The sequence below is a fragment of the Anomaloglossus baeobatrachus genome, chromosome 6 (genome assembly GCF_048569485.1).
Source record: "Anomaloglossus baeobatrachus isolate aAnoBae1 chromosome 6, aAnoBae1.hap1, whole genome shotgun sequence".
NCBI lineage: Eukaryota > Metazoa > Chordata > Amphibia > Anura > Aromobatidae > Anomaloglossus > Anomaloglossus baeobatrachus.
In genome coordinates this window covers 194,967,828-194,983,146 of record NC_134358.1, presented here as the reverse complement: position 1 = coordinate 194,983,146, position 15,319 = coordinate 194,967,828, and the positions used below count along the sequence as shown (strand labels likewise).

General features: G+C 43.5%; 1 protein-coding gene across 3 annotated transcripts in view; it reads left to right on the top strand.

Moving 5' to 3' along the window:
* RTTN (rotatin) overlaps nucleotides 1-15,319 on the top strand; it is a 324,013-nt gene that overhangs the window by 93,467 nt on the left and 215,227 nt on the right. For all 3 annotated transcript variants that reach the window (XM_075314609.1, XM_075314608.1, XM_075314610.1), the window contains exons 14-15: nucleotides 9,128-9,237; nucleotides 12,086-12,212. In XM_075314609.1, the coding sequence (XP_075170724.1) occupies nucleotides 9,128-9,237; nucleotides 12,086-12,212 (237 nt within the window). The remainder of the gene's footprint in view (nucleotides 1-9,127; nucleotides 9,238-12,085; nucleotides 12,213-15,319) is intronic.

Here is a 15,319-nt window from a genome sequence, read left to right as displayed (position 1 = left end):
CTGTGGAAACCAGAGTAGATGTGGTTCTACTACGGTTATGGAGTAATGTCGTGAAAACGTGTATCTCAGGGCATTTAGAATGAAAAGTAATAGTTGGCACTGCCTTTTATTGTTTGGATCGAACGATATAATGAATGCGATCAGAATGTAATACCTGTCCCTCCATTTCCTTATATCCACAGCTCGGATTTCTTCGTCTTCTCATTTGCTTGTGTTTGTCTCGTCCTGGAGATGTAACTAGTCATTAACAATATTGTCATTACTGCTGCAGTGCTAATAGGAGCTGCATTATATGGATGCAGTTAGTTCAGCAATGAAAAATAGCACCTTTGGGAGAATTGGATGGATCCATGGAAGATTTTTTTATAGCGGTCTATAAACACACAGTAAAATTGATGCTCAGCATGGCGTATCTAAAGTGCAAGTACCACAGATATAGCACATCTAGAGCTGCTGGGTTAAAATCTAATATTCCAGGAATTTGGGGATGATTTATAGGGTAATGTCAGAAAGTCATTTTACAGGGTCTGGTTTGTTTGTTTTTTATAAATTCTGGCCACCAAATCCTCTTATTTAGTGATGGGTGGACCCGGACTGTAAAAGCCCAGCTCCTTGCGGTTTCAAGGTTGCCTGGATGCCGGGCCCGGGATTACAGGTGTTTGGTCTGGATCCGACACTCGAGAAATAAAAAAAAAAAAAAAAAAAAGTAGTAAAAATAAGAATAAAGCAAGTGCTTCATACTTACCAAGGCTCCGTCGCAGCTGTACACTGCGCCAACGCTACTGTCACACTGCTCCTGCGGCCTCCGGTAGTCATTGCTCATACATATGCACTGCTTTCCTTGTCCACCGGCTGGCCTGGCCTCTGTGATTGGTTGCAGTCAGACATGCCCCCAGCCTGTGTGACAGCGTCGGTCTGCAACTAATCACAGGCGCTGTCTGAATCATGAAGTAGGCCACATATGGAGGAGCAGAGGAGTACACATCTTACCCCCAGATCCCCGCTTCTGTAATAAACAATTCCATGCCCACGTGGACTTAGAAAAAGAATGTTTACTCTAAACCCGGTTGCATTTTGAACACGCCCGCCATCACTTGACAAATTACGTCATACCTAGAAGGAGCTTGTACATTCTAGCATCTACCTTTACTTTTAGTGCATGATCTAGACGCATACAGCTCCGGAAGTGAATGCGCGACTTGGAAGCAGCTTGCCGCCATGACAGTGAGCTTCGGTAAGTACACCGCGCGCAACTATCCCAGGGGTCGGAAACTTATGGCTCGGGAGCCATATTTGGCTCTTTTGATGGCTGCATCTGGCTCGCAGACAAATCTTTAATAAAAAAAAAAAAAAATTCCATATTTTCCGGTTTGTAAGACTCCCTTTTTTCCCCATAACTGGGGGAAAAATGGGGGTGCGGCTTACAAACCGCATATGGCTTATCAAGGAGGCAGTGGTGGCGCAGGGTCGTCGATATTGCAGGCTCGTGGGGTGTTGCGGCAGGCTGCTTTGCATTTCCCCCCAGTTGACTAGACCGACTTCGAGAAAAGGGCCGTGGAGACTGCGCCTGAGCAGATAGGACTCCACGGCCATTTTCTTGAATTCGATCTGGTCAACTGCGGGAGATTCAAAGCAGCCCACCGGGAGATCAGTGGTGCCCGCCGTCATGACACTCCACGAGCCCGCAGCAGTATCGCCGACCCTTCGCACTCTGACCCTCTTGAGCCGCGACACCCCCTCCTCCATGCGTGCAGCATCGCCTAGCCTGCCTTCTGGGACGTTCTGAGCTGCTCCACCACCGCCGCTCCCCCCGGTGAGTATGGCTTCCATGGAATTACATTTTAAAATGTGTGGCGTTCATGACTCTCTCAGCCCAAAAAGGTTCCCGACCCCTGCCCTATCCCTTCCACCAACATTTTTAATCTCCGTATTCTGGTTCCCATAGACCGTATTTTTTAAAAAAAAATGAGCATGGATCCGCCGTTCCTGTTTTTTTGCAAATCCGTTCAGCTCTACTTTTATTCTTTTCTTGTAATGTTGCGGTAAAACTACAGTGGCATGGAAAAGTTTTGGCACCCCTGGTCAAAATCACTGTTATTGTGAACACCTCAGCAAGTTAAAGATTAAATAATCTCTAAAAGGCATAAAATTAAAGATGACACATTTCCTTTTATATTCTAGGCAAAAAAACCCCCATATTTTAATCTTTTTACATTTTTTTTTTGCAGCGAAGAGTCTTTCAATTCCTGTTTCAGTGATTGCCTTCCATTCTTCCTTGGAATAGTCTTCCAGTTCTGTGAGATTCATGGCTTGTCTTGCACGCACTGCTCTTTGCTCTTCTGTGGCCACAGATTTTCAAAAGACAAAGGAAATGTGTCATCTTTAACTTTATGCCTTTTAGAGATCATTTAATTTTCAATTTGCTTACTTGCTCACAATAACAGTAATTTTTGACCTGGGGTGCCCAAACATTTGTATGCCACTATGTGTTTTTCAGTGGCTGACGTTATCTGAAGCTAACTAAATAGAGATTTATACAGTACTCATTGAACTTTACAATTGCCCCTAATGGCACCAGGAAGCAACAAGAATAACACTAGTGCCCGCAAGAGATATATAAAGAGGGAATTTGGTAGCCTCTGGCAGAACAAAACCTGTGTTTTGACCTATATAAAATAGAGGTATATAAAAAGAATAGAGTGCTGCCACACCACAGGGTGAAATAATTTACATTAATGGGTATATGTATAATAAAGAATACTAAATAAATAACCTGTACAATATATGAGTGCATAAATTAGCAAAAAAACACTATTGAGAAAACCCTATAGGGCCCAATCAGTACAAATCAATTGGAAGACCTACTGCCACATATTGAATAGTACATACAGAGGAGATGAGGGTCTACACAGCAGAGTGCGCTATGAAGTCCACATGATGAAGCACAATGAAATGTAATGTGGTCAAACACTTCAGCCCAAGTCCTAAATGATGAATGTAGATCATTGCCGTCTCTGTGCACTTGTCATTATGTACAGATTACAAATGTCCAATCCTGTTTGAATAGAGCTGGAAAAAGTTCTCCGATAGTTGTAAGGGCGCTGCGGCCAATAACATCCACATGCTAATCACACGGATGGAAGCTGGAGGCGCATGTGACGTAAATTCTGCTTGGTACGGTGTCCTGTGAAGGCCAGAAGACTTGCATGTTTCGAGGAATCACTGTTCCTTTTTGACACTATCTGAATTTTTTTTCCATTGTGTATTCATTATTATACGCAGACTCGTTTGTGTCAGTTATGTCATCTAGTAGTGCAACAGCCTTCTATTCTTATATACTAGTATTTAACTTCTCTTTTCTCTCTTCTATTAATGGTAAAAGTTAATCAGATTATTGGTATTTGATTTTAGACAGGTATTGATGTTTTTCTCTTATTTATTTTGATAAATAGTGTATGATCTTCTAATCATATAAAGGAATTTTCTCGTTTCAACAAAGTGGTCCTGAAATGATTGGAGACGTGGAAAATATCAAAGCCAGATAGTCCTCACCCCTCCCAGGCCCAGTGTCAGCTCTCTGCTCTGTGTGTTTTGGCTACAGTGGGGACGTCAAGACTTCATCTATGATACATGAGCAGAGGTGCTGAGCTCAACAACTTGCTGCAGCAGTTATGCGTGTTGTAGTTGTGATGTCACCGCTGCAGCCAAAACACCGAGAACAGAGCCAAAGACGAGAGAAGGCATTGGACCTGGGGACGCTGAGTACTGTTTGGCTTTGTTTTTTAACATTACTGCAATGGAATGGTGTTGCAAAACTTGGCACTGAATTTTAAAGGATGGGAATTTCTTGACAATCAGGAATATACAGCTAATTGACATTTTTTACTGATAGTGACCAGGTCACCACACTTCAGCGCCTTATCTCCATTCACTTTCTTGTGGGTGATCTGCATTCATAACATACAGCAACACAGTGAAGTCCTGATGAAGGTCTGTGATTGACGGAAACGTCCATTATCTTTATTACAGTCTGTTCCTGATTGTCAATAAAGTCTTTACAAAAGATCCAATTTAGTGCAGAGATTTACTACTACTAATCACGGACTGGAACCCTACTCTCGCACCTCATCACTTATTTCTGGAGTGCCGTATATAATTCATCTGCAATCAAATAGGGACCACTCTGTTGAAAGCCATAAACTCCTTTAACCACTTAACAGTATATTACGTAAAGGGTACGTCATAAGCCGAGCCCACATCTTTCCCAGCATATGATGGCTGAGATATTCAGCCATCATCTGCCTCTAATAGCCTCCGGTGTGACCGTGGCATTTACAGTGTTCCTCCAGGGGTGCATGTCGTTCTAACCACTCATTGGCATCCCCGTCGCCAAAAGGTAGCCATGACAACCAGTGGTTTGCTGAAGACAACTGTGCCTGTCATGATGGTACTCTTCTGAAAACCAGCGTCTGTCTGCGTTCATTGGAGAATTGTAGCATTGCTGCATATAGCACAAGCAATTGGATGATCGTAGGTTCAAATCTCCTAAGGAAGCTAACAAATACAGTGAAAAGTTCTACCTGTCTGATCGTTCTTAGGCCCATAATAAAACAATGAAAAGTCCTGGACCCCTTTAATCCCATTTCTTCTGTTCAGTAAACATTTTTAGCATCCATAACTTTACAAACATATATTCTAGTAACAGTTCCAAAGAGCAGGACTCAATGTCCTCACAGGCCTCCCTGTGGCAAGAAAGATGCGTGAATGACAGGTGTCAGGCTGAGACTTGTTATTTTGGTAAGTTTCGTCACATAAGACAAGAGCTGTTATAGAATAACTTTTAGCATAAAAAAAAAAAAAATACTGACTCAAAAACGTTGTCTCACCAGAACACTGCCTGATAAAGCTGAAGTCTATACTCCGCTACCTCTGGTAGCTCTGTAACTATTTTAGAGGATATTTATAAAGGTCCCAGGGTCAAACCCTGAACAATCAGCAGGTTACCACCTATTCTAAGGATCGGTGATTCAACTATAAAGCAAATGCAGCATAATTGAGACCTCTGTAGTAGGCAAAGCAGTCGTAGCAGATGCAACTCAAAGCACCTCTCCAGTGTTTTTTGTTTTTATTGCATCAATATAGTGATGCTATATAAGTTAGTCCCCTGCCCCCTGTATTATAATCATCTTCCACCGACTTCATCTTCTATTGCTGCTGCTCTGGTCGGTCTTCTGTAATTTGTAACCTGCCGGCAGCTCTAGTGTTTTTATGAATTGTATTGAAGAGTGACTTCCAGGCCAAGCCTAAGAGAGCCTCCTTCTGATTCTCATAGACTTGCAGGGAGATGTTTGGGTTCAAGTCAAGTCCTGAAATGGGCTTTTTTTCCCCTCCTTTTCTGTGGGTTCACCCATCTTTACTGCTGAGCTTACTTGTACCCAGAATACCCAAGTGCTTCTCATGATGTTTACATTATAAAGGGACTTTGTCAGCAGCTTTCTGCTCTGTAATCTGAAGACCTCATGCTGTAAGAGTTAAAACAGAGGATTCAGCCCTGGTCTCTTATCACCTCTTATGTGTTTTTGTGTACCTGCAATGTTAGTTTAAGCCTCTTAGCTTTATCGTGGCGGCTCAGTGGTTAGCACTGCAGTCTTGCAGTGCTGGGGTCCTGGGTTCAATTCCCACCAAGGACAACCTCTACAAGGAGTTTGTATGTTCTCCCCGTGTTTGCGTGGGTTTCCTCCGGGTTCTCCGGTTTCTTCCCCCACTTCAAAAACATACTGATAAGGAATTTAGATTGTGAGCCCCAATGGGGACAGTGTTGCCAATGTATGTAAAGTGCTGTGGAATTAATAGCGCTATATAAATGAATAAATATTATTATTAGAGTTTGAGGAGCACGAGCTGTAGTCTGACTCCGCCCCCTCTGTGATTAGCAGCTTCTGTCTGTGTACACAGAAAGCCTGGTGTGTGCGGGGGCAGGTCTCCCAGCACTGCTACATGCAAAATTTTAAATCTTGGAGTGTGTCAAAACGGCTACATGGTTTTTGCCTTGGTTTTATGCAAATCCATGCTAAAAAAGTGCTGCTTTCACAGTCCCCAGCAAAGCCAACAAGATTACAGAAACCTCATGCACAGCACACACACACACACAACACTTGTTTTTTTTTCCCTGATGGATATGTCAGCCCCCTTGGTTTTTGCAGCGTTTTTGAAAGAATGAGTATGCCATTGCTGCGGTTTTTCACCCATACTAATCAATGACGAAGTGAAAAACTGCAGGAAAGAAAACGCGACAAAACTGCATGCTATCTCCTACCAAGAGATGGGGTTTTGCTGCAAAAACAAAACAAAAACGCCCTGTGGAAATAAAGAATTCAGGGGTGTGGGAGATTTACTTGTGTTACCACTTTTCCCACAGCCATAATGTTTAAAACTTTCGAGATATAGAGTTACGTGAGGGCTTGTTTTTTGTGCCCCAAGTTATTATTGATATCATTTTGGGATAGATAGGATGTTTTTATCGCCTGTTATTATATTTTTTTGTGATATTGCGGTTGGCAAAAAACAATATTCTGGCCTTGATCCTTTTTTTTTTTGTTCCCGTCATGCCGTGTACAGATTCATTTTATATCTTGATGGATTGGACTTTCACTATTCCCGCCATACTAAATGTGTTTTTTGAAAATATTTAATAGGGGAAAACACGAGTGATTTTAAGATTTATTTATTTATTTATTTATTTATTTATTTTAAAAGCTTTTAATTTTATTTATTTTTTTAACTTTTCACTGTATTTGTTAGTTTCCTTAGGAGATTTGAACCTACGATCATCCAAGCGCTTGTGCCATATACAGCAATGCTACAGTATTGTTGTATCTAGCAAAAATCACGTTCTCCAATGAACGCAGATAAGCGCTGGTTTTCACAAGAGTACCATCATGACAGACACAGTGGTCTTCAGCAAATCCCTGGTTGTCATCGCTTCCTTTTGGCTACGGGGACGCCAATGAGTGGTTAGAACGGTGTGCACCCCTCTGCGTCGGGCCTGCTTTTTTTTTCCCCGACGTAGAGCTTTGCCGGCACAGAGCAGTCATAGATCGCTCCTACCGGCGATTCTGCCAGTTCTGCTAATGTCATGTCAACAGAGCGACTTCTCTTCCGCTTTGCTCTGGTGACAGGGTGATGTTTCTGACATCATGCTAATTTACAGCTGGCTCCCTGCTGCCTAACTGCAGGGAGCCATGTGTCTGTCAGCAGGATGACAGTAGTCACACCTCATCGACAGGCAAGCCCTGAAGAAGAGCCGCTCTGTTGACGTGAAGCAGCAGAATTGGGGCAGGAATGGTCTCTGAGGTAGCGCCAGTTATTACAGACAGGTAGTTAGCAACTGCCTGCATGTTAGTTCTTAGGCACATTGTAAGAAAATAAAATAGTCACAGATAACACCTTTAAAGGCAGCGGTGACAGAAACCCTAAGTTCAGGTACAGGAAACTCACAGATATTGTAGTAGTTTTTAATAAAATCCTCTTTAGGGTACGTGCCCACGATCAGTGTTCACAGCGTTTTGGATACAGCATGCTTCAGCTGTGTCCAAAACGCTGCATTGTACAGTACAAGCATAGTAAATGGTTTTTCTAGAGATCCCGTGCCCACTGTGCTTGTCTTCCCTGCAGCAAACACTGACCTGCAGTGTGACTTTTGGAGCCACAGCATGTCAATTGTTTGCTACAGAGTCGCAAAAGTCCTCCACAGTGCGAACACAGTGAGAGACGGCAGCGGCCCAAACCCTGATCAGGGGCACAGGCAGCTGCGGTCTCCTGCATTCTCCTGCGGAGGAGACTTGTGGCCTCGCAGGTCAGGACCCACTGCCTCCAGAACACAGTGGGTCCTGATCATGGGCACATGCCTTTAATTCTACGACGAGCGCATTCCTTTCAATGCTTTGCACACTTTCAGTAGTCCACTATATTCATGAGCTGAGACTCCTATGGCTGATTGACCACGTTCTCCCTATGAACAGTTTCCAGAATCAGCTATGGAGAGAAGTAGCCACTTAGAAGTTCATGAACACAGATGTTGGATCACCCTGCACATTAACAAATGCACATAGCATGTTAGCTGAAGCAAGGTATCCATTATGAGAATGTTAACATGGAGTAGCAAAATAATCGGTTGTGTATTTGCTGTAGGATCGGCAGCAGAAATGACTTCTTGTGAATAAGGCTTTCCCGTGTGCCGATACCTGCAATGGTACATAAGGATAAGGCTGCACATCAAAGTTAGATAATAGTATAATGCTATAAGCATACTGAAAAACATTGAAGCATACAATGAAAAATGCCACTTGCTGACTTGAACATGTGAATAATGAAATGCATACCTGCCATGAATATTAGGAAAAAGGAGATATTTAGCAATCGCATTGATCAATGTAACTGAGCCCCAAAACCTCGTCAGGCTATATCTCTATATTGGGGTCCCTAGCTCTATGACCCTAACTGTGTTTCATCTCATTGCAATTAAAAACTGCTGTGTGTGGAGAGGGGTAACCAAGGACTTTCTGATACCTGCAATGGTGACCGATTTTAAAAATCGCATTGGAAATACAGTATATTCATCCATATGAATGGCAGTGCAGATTTCTCATTGAAATTGAATGGACATATTTTGAAGTTGCCAAAATCCATGTGAAAAAAAAACCTGTGAACATCCCACTTTCTTTCTCTATTTTTTTTTTTAACTCCATTTCCTCCATTGGTATTGCAGTCTTTGTGCAAACTGGGCAGCCTTCTGCTCGATCACCTTTGCATCGCTGCAGTCATCTTCTGCTAAGTTGTGACCCTCCTGATCGCTCCAGTATTTGGTGGGTGAACCACAAATCACTTCAGTGTAAGTGTCTGAGAACCAAAACGAGGCTCACATAGATTTACATTGAGAGCTTGTGACTGTTACTACAGGCAGAGAACACACTTTAGTGATAAACGCAGTGGTGCTTTAAAACCGTTAGATCCGTTACCTGAAAAATTTCAGTATGTTTTTCTGTATATTAGACTTTATTGTTTTATGTGATGTAATTGCCGTAATTGTAGCAATCTATTTTCTATGTGCATTTTTTCTTTTTCTTAGGGTTCAAACTTTTTGGAGTTGGTGGAACTTGCTGAAAAAGCCCTCACCAGCCTTCCTTACCACAAACACTTCCCTCTGGTTCACAAGTTCATCCACATTTGCTCTAACATGTAAAGTATTTTTATATTTACCTTCTACTTTGTTTTATTTGTCCATTTTTCCATTTGTTGTATGCACACCATCTGCTCCTGCTCTTTATTTCTGTATTATTACCATATTATTGATTCATTTTTTCAGCTTTTATTTCTCTGATGTGGTGTATTAATGGTAATGGTAGGAACAGAACATGCTGCTCCGCACGGCTCTTTGCTTTTGAAGCCAGCAGAGGTCAGGCAATACCACAAAGAAAACCCTGCTTACATTTCGTTCGTCTTTTCTTTGCATGTTTTATTCGCCAATTTACTTGTTTGTGTAGAGAATGTTCTTTGTCTATTTCCAAGAATCCCTGCACTTCTGATTAGCTGATTAATTAGCACAATTGCTTTAAACATAACGTAAAATCCATGTGTTATTACAGGCAGAATTTCCGAAGACTTATCCTAGGCCATAATACATCCCTCAATAAGACATCTATAGATATGATACCTTTTTAATGGATAACAAAAATAAAATGTGATGTTACAAAGCAAGCTTTCAAGATTATATGGGTCCCTTACTCAGGCATGGTATACCGTCATATCTCAGGAAGGCAAAACAATCACTGATCTTGGGGAGACCAGCCAGAGAAAACACTGCTGGCGGCCAGCAAAGGCGCTCAACATAGTGAATTCCTAGGTTCATTGCCCCCTGGGAAGTATGCAAATCAAAAAGGTCTGTGGAGCCTCTGTTAGGAGTCTCAACACATAGCCAGATATCCCTCCGGGAAGGACCTAGCCAAGGAGTGGCTCTTTTTAAGAGATCACCATAACCACCATATTAAGTGGCCCTTTTAGTCAATATCCAGCTCTTGACAAGTTTAAAGATATGACAAGGGAAATACCAAGGCCAGGTATCCATCCACAGACAGCTGTTTTCAGGGTATTGCCCCTCATCAGTGTGGAGTAGGATTCTGGCTAGGTGGGAGCAATGCCCAGTAGACCAACAAGAAAAAGCAATCACTGATCTCGGGGAGACCAGCCAGAAAAAACACTGCCGGCAGCCATCGAGGGCGCTCAACACAGTGAAATCCTAGGTGCATTGCCCCCTGGGAAGTTTTTCTTTGTTGAGACTCCAAACAGAGGCTCCACAGACCTTTTTGATTATCATATCTCAGGTGACATATCTATGCAAAGAGAGCAAAACTCTGGGGTAATAAGTGGACAAACCTAATGAGTCTGGAGAGTAAATCCTTAATTGGTTTAGATAGGCGGTGTGAAAGTTATTATGTGCCAAATAGATGTAAGATCAGAGACCTGATTCCTACACTGTCTCTGTACCAAATTCCTCAGATGTTGTATGCAAACAGTATCTTAAGAGGAGAAAACTTGAACTCTAGCGCCACAATTGGGAGTAGCAATCCTAAAAGTCAATATCGACCCATTAATATAAGCCTTAAAAAGACAAACTAGACAATCCATTTTCAGACACATGTTTCAGGTAGTTTTCCCCCTCATCAGTGCAAAGCAGGAGACCTGATTTAACTAGCTGACAGACCACTGATAAACTGTCCAAGGTGGGGAATGTTTCTCTTTGCAGTAATTGCCAAACTGGCTCAAGGAGACTTGTAGGCCTTGCAATGCTCCTCTTGCCATTTAAAGTTACATACTGTATATCCCTTCAGAGAAAGAGAGAGCTTGAACTCTAGCGCTAGCTATTGGGAGGAGGGGGAGCAATCGTAATACTCAATGATGATCCTTTAACCAGCCTTACCACATGATTTAGGATTGTATGCCAGATATTACATGCCTTAATGTCAGACATACCCGTCGATATCGACACGTTTGACCACCATTAGTCTGTGTATGGGGGCTTAAGACCTAAATCCTTACATAAATTGAATCCTGTGTGAAGGGTATCGAAGACTGACATAAATTTCTAGTCCCCGACTTTTCTGTCTTTGTGATGTTGACATTGGTGTGATAACTTCCATATGGTTTATTTAGCCACAGGTGAATGGGTCTTTTTGTGATAAAGAGACCTCATCCTTTATTTCAGTTTCTCTTCTGTTTCTCCAACATGGAGACCCCCAATAGCACATTTCTCAGAATTAGGTAGCCACATTGGAAGAAGGACATGTGAATGTTGAGGATCTTTATTCTGTCTGTTGTCTTTACATAAGTGCAAGTTTTGCAGCTTCTTACCCTGCAAAGATAGAGGGGATATAAAAAGTCTACACACCCTGTAAGGATGCCAAGTTTTTGTATAAAAAAAAAAAAAATCATAGCGCATGACTCATAAATTGCTCTTTTAAGCACTGCTCCAGCTTTTTCTTTTTAATTGCACCACTGAAGTGGTGCATTATCTCTAAGTCCCCTACCCACTGTATTATACACACCTCCCGGTGGCTTCAGTCTATTGCCGCCACTCCGGTCAGTCTCCTGTGATTTGTGACCTGTTTCATGGAGCACGCCGGAGGTCACAACTCAATGCAACTCTACCAGAGCCTCATTCTGGATCTCATGGACTTGCATTGAGAGCTTGTGATATGACTTCTGACTTCTGGCCAGTCAGAAGTTACAGGCTCAAGATTGTGTCGCAGGTCCGAAGTGATGTCAGTAAAAGGTGGGTATGTGACATTCGGCATGGGGATTTTATTTCCAGGGGGCAGGGGGCTTATGCGCCACTCTGAAAAAACAGCTGGAGTGGTGCTTTAGTGTTAGAAGGGAAAAATCCTCTGAGTATTTTACAGCAGTTCTTAATTGCATTTTAAAAAGCAGTACACTCACTGCCTTATGTCTGATCAGACGGTTTAAGAATATTTTTAGTGTGACATTTGGTAACAGATCCGCTTGAAAGTCACTTTTATTTGTCATTAAACAGCTACAGTTCTGCTCAGAGTGGCCCTGTGTTACTGGAGGAAAGTCAGAAGGTGCTCCTACGGATGATGTCTAACTGGGCTCCTGCAGTCAGGGCTGAGGCTTATAACTGCTGTCTGGAGATTGTTAAGGTACAAACAATTATATTCTTATCATGTAACACTTTATAAATTCTGTGTAATTAGAAGATGCTGCACACCTTTTTTTTTTTCTTTAGGGCTTTCATGAAATTTATTTTTTTATCATAAAAGTGCATAACACCAAATTTCTATAAAATTCCACCTTCTGTCATGGCAAAATGTCATTAACCCAACTATTGACATGGCACGTAACTGCAGACATATTGTCAGCCTTGGTCAGACACATGGCAATATACAGTAGCCAGCACCGCTGAGTTGTGATTTGGTGATTGCCACTGAAACTTGTTGAAGGAGTTGTCCAGCACTTGACCCCCCCCGCCCCGCCTGAAAATGAACATATACTCTAGCGCTTTTTTTCCTATTGGTCTTTACCAGTAGCAGCTGTGATGTGCCATAACGGAGCGTATACAAAGACCGGTGATATACTGCCAGTGTGTCTTCACCGAACCCGTAATGATGGAAGAGGCGAATACTGAAATATCCTCTGTCACTAGGTCTAGCACAAGTGCTTAAAATGTATTGAATGTGCAAAATATTTGTGACAGTGCTCAAATCTATAATTGGATAGAAGGTGCACCTAATTGGTCAATCCCATTTTGAAAAATTCTATTTTTTTCGACAGTCGATAAGTCACTGATCCCAAGAAAGGCGCTCTGACCTATCGGAAAGGAGCACCAGCACCACCTTTCATTCTCTACCAGAGATGGAGTATAGTGCTTGGCTTCTTCTTGTAGTCTGACAGCAAATTAATGGAGCAGTGGCCTGTATAGCCCTTTCGAAACCTAAAGGTGGCTTTACACACTGCAGCATCGCAAACGACATCGCTGTAACGTCACCGGTTTTGTGACGTAATAGCGACCTCCCCAGCGACATTGCAGTGTGTGAAACACATCAGCGACCTGGCCCCTGCTGTGAAGTTGCTGATCGCTACAAATCGTTCAGGACCATTCTTTGGTCCTTTGTTTCCCGCTGTGCAGCATGATCGCTAGAAAGTCTCAGTGTGTAAAGGGGACTTAAATGTGCAGGCAGCAGGAGCCGGCTTCTGCGGACACTGGTAACCACGGTAAACATCAGGTAACCAACAAGCCCTGTCCTTGGTTACCCGATATTTACCTTCGTTACCAGCCTCCGCCGCTCTCACTGTCAGTGCCGGCTCCTGCTCCTTGCACGTCTAGCAGAGTACACATCGGGTAATTAACCCCATGTGTGCTGTAACTAGGAGAGCAGGGAGCCAGCGCTAAGCAGTGTGCGCGGCTCCTACTCTGTGCACATGTAGCTGCAGCACACATCAGGTAATTAACCCGATGTGTACTGTAGCTAGGAGAGCAGGGAGCCAGCGCTAAGCAGTGTGCGCTGCTCTCTGCACGTGTAGCTGCGTGCGCTGGTAACCAAGGTAAATATCGGGTTGGTTACCCGATATTTACCTTAGTTACCAAGCGCCGCATCGCTTCAGTGCGTCGCTGCTGGCTGGGGGCTGGTCACTGGTTGCTGGTGACAGCTCACCAGCAACCCGTGTAGCGATGCTCCAGCGATCCCTGCCAGGTCAGGTTGCTGGTGGGATCGCTGGAGCGTCTGACTGTGTGACCTCTCACCAGCAACCTCCTAGCAACTTACCAGCGATCCCTATCAGGTTGTATCGTTGTTGGGATCGCTGGTAAGTTGTTTAGTGTGACGGTACCTTAAGTCTTGTGATAAGTGAGGAACCCAGTGATTGGATTCCAGCTGTTCGGTGGGTTGTGCAGATACCACTCTTTATCTCTGAATAAAAGAACTGATTGCTGCTGGATCCTTTTGTTCAATCATTAAAGTCAATATGAATGGATCAGTTTTAAGGTGAATCAGCCTAAAGGCCCAGTCACACTAAACAACTTACCAGCGATCCCAACAACGATACAACCTGATAGGGATCGCTGGTAAATTGCTAGGAGGTCGCTGGTGAGATGTCACACTAAGCGACGCTCCAGCGATCCCACCAGCAACCTGACCTGGCAGGGATCGCTGGAGCGTCGCTACACGTGGAAGCATGCTGCGCTTGGTAACTAAGGTAAATATCGGGTAACCAACCCGATATTTACCTTGGTTACCCGCGCACACCGCTTAGCGCTGGCTCCCTGCACACCTAGCCACAGTACACATCGGGTTAATTACCCGATGTTTACTGCAGCTACATGTGCAGAGAGCAGGAGCCGGCACTGACAGCTGAGAGTGGCGGATGCTGGTAACGAAGGTAAATATCGGGTAACCAGGGAAAGGGCTTCTTGGTTACCCGCTGTTTTCCGTGGTTACCAGCGTCCGCAGAAGCCGGCTCCTGCTGCCTGCACATTTAGTTGTTGCTCTGTCGCTGTCACACACAGCGATGTGTGCTTCACAGCGGGTGACCAATAACTAAAAAATGGCCCAGGACATTCAGCAACAACCGACGACCTCACAGCAGGGGCCAGGTTGTTGCTGGATGTCACACTAAGCAACATCGCTAGTAAGTTGTGCATCAGCAGCGATGTTGCTAGCGATATTGCTTAGTGTGATGGTATCTTTAGCAGAAGGGCTCGGTCATACATAATCAGATCTCCAGTAGTGATAGTAATAATCTTATATTCTCTTATATAGCGCCATTAATTCCATAGCGCTTTACATCACCAACAATGTCTCCATTGGGGCTCGCAATCTAAAGTCCCTATTAGTATGTCTTTGGAGTGTGAAAGGAAACCAGAGAACCAGAAGGAAACCCATGCAGACACAGGGAGAATATACAAACTCCTTTCAGTTGTTGTCTTTGGCGGGATTTGAAGCTAGTACCACAGCGTTGCAAGACTGCAGTGCTAACAACTGCGTCATTGTGCCACCCATGATGAGTGAGATCTTTTGGGAAAAACCCTTGAGTTCCCCATTGACTGCCATTAACCTGATACTCGACATCGATACCACATCATTCCACTGAAACTGCCCTAACCAAAGTCACTAACGACCTACTAACCGCAAAAGCCAAGCGACACTACTGTCATCCTCCTCCTGGACCTGTCCTCTGCCTTTGACACAGTAGACCACTCCCTTCTACTACAAATTCTTTCGTCTCTGGGCATCACAGACTTGGCACTATC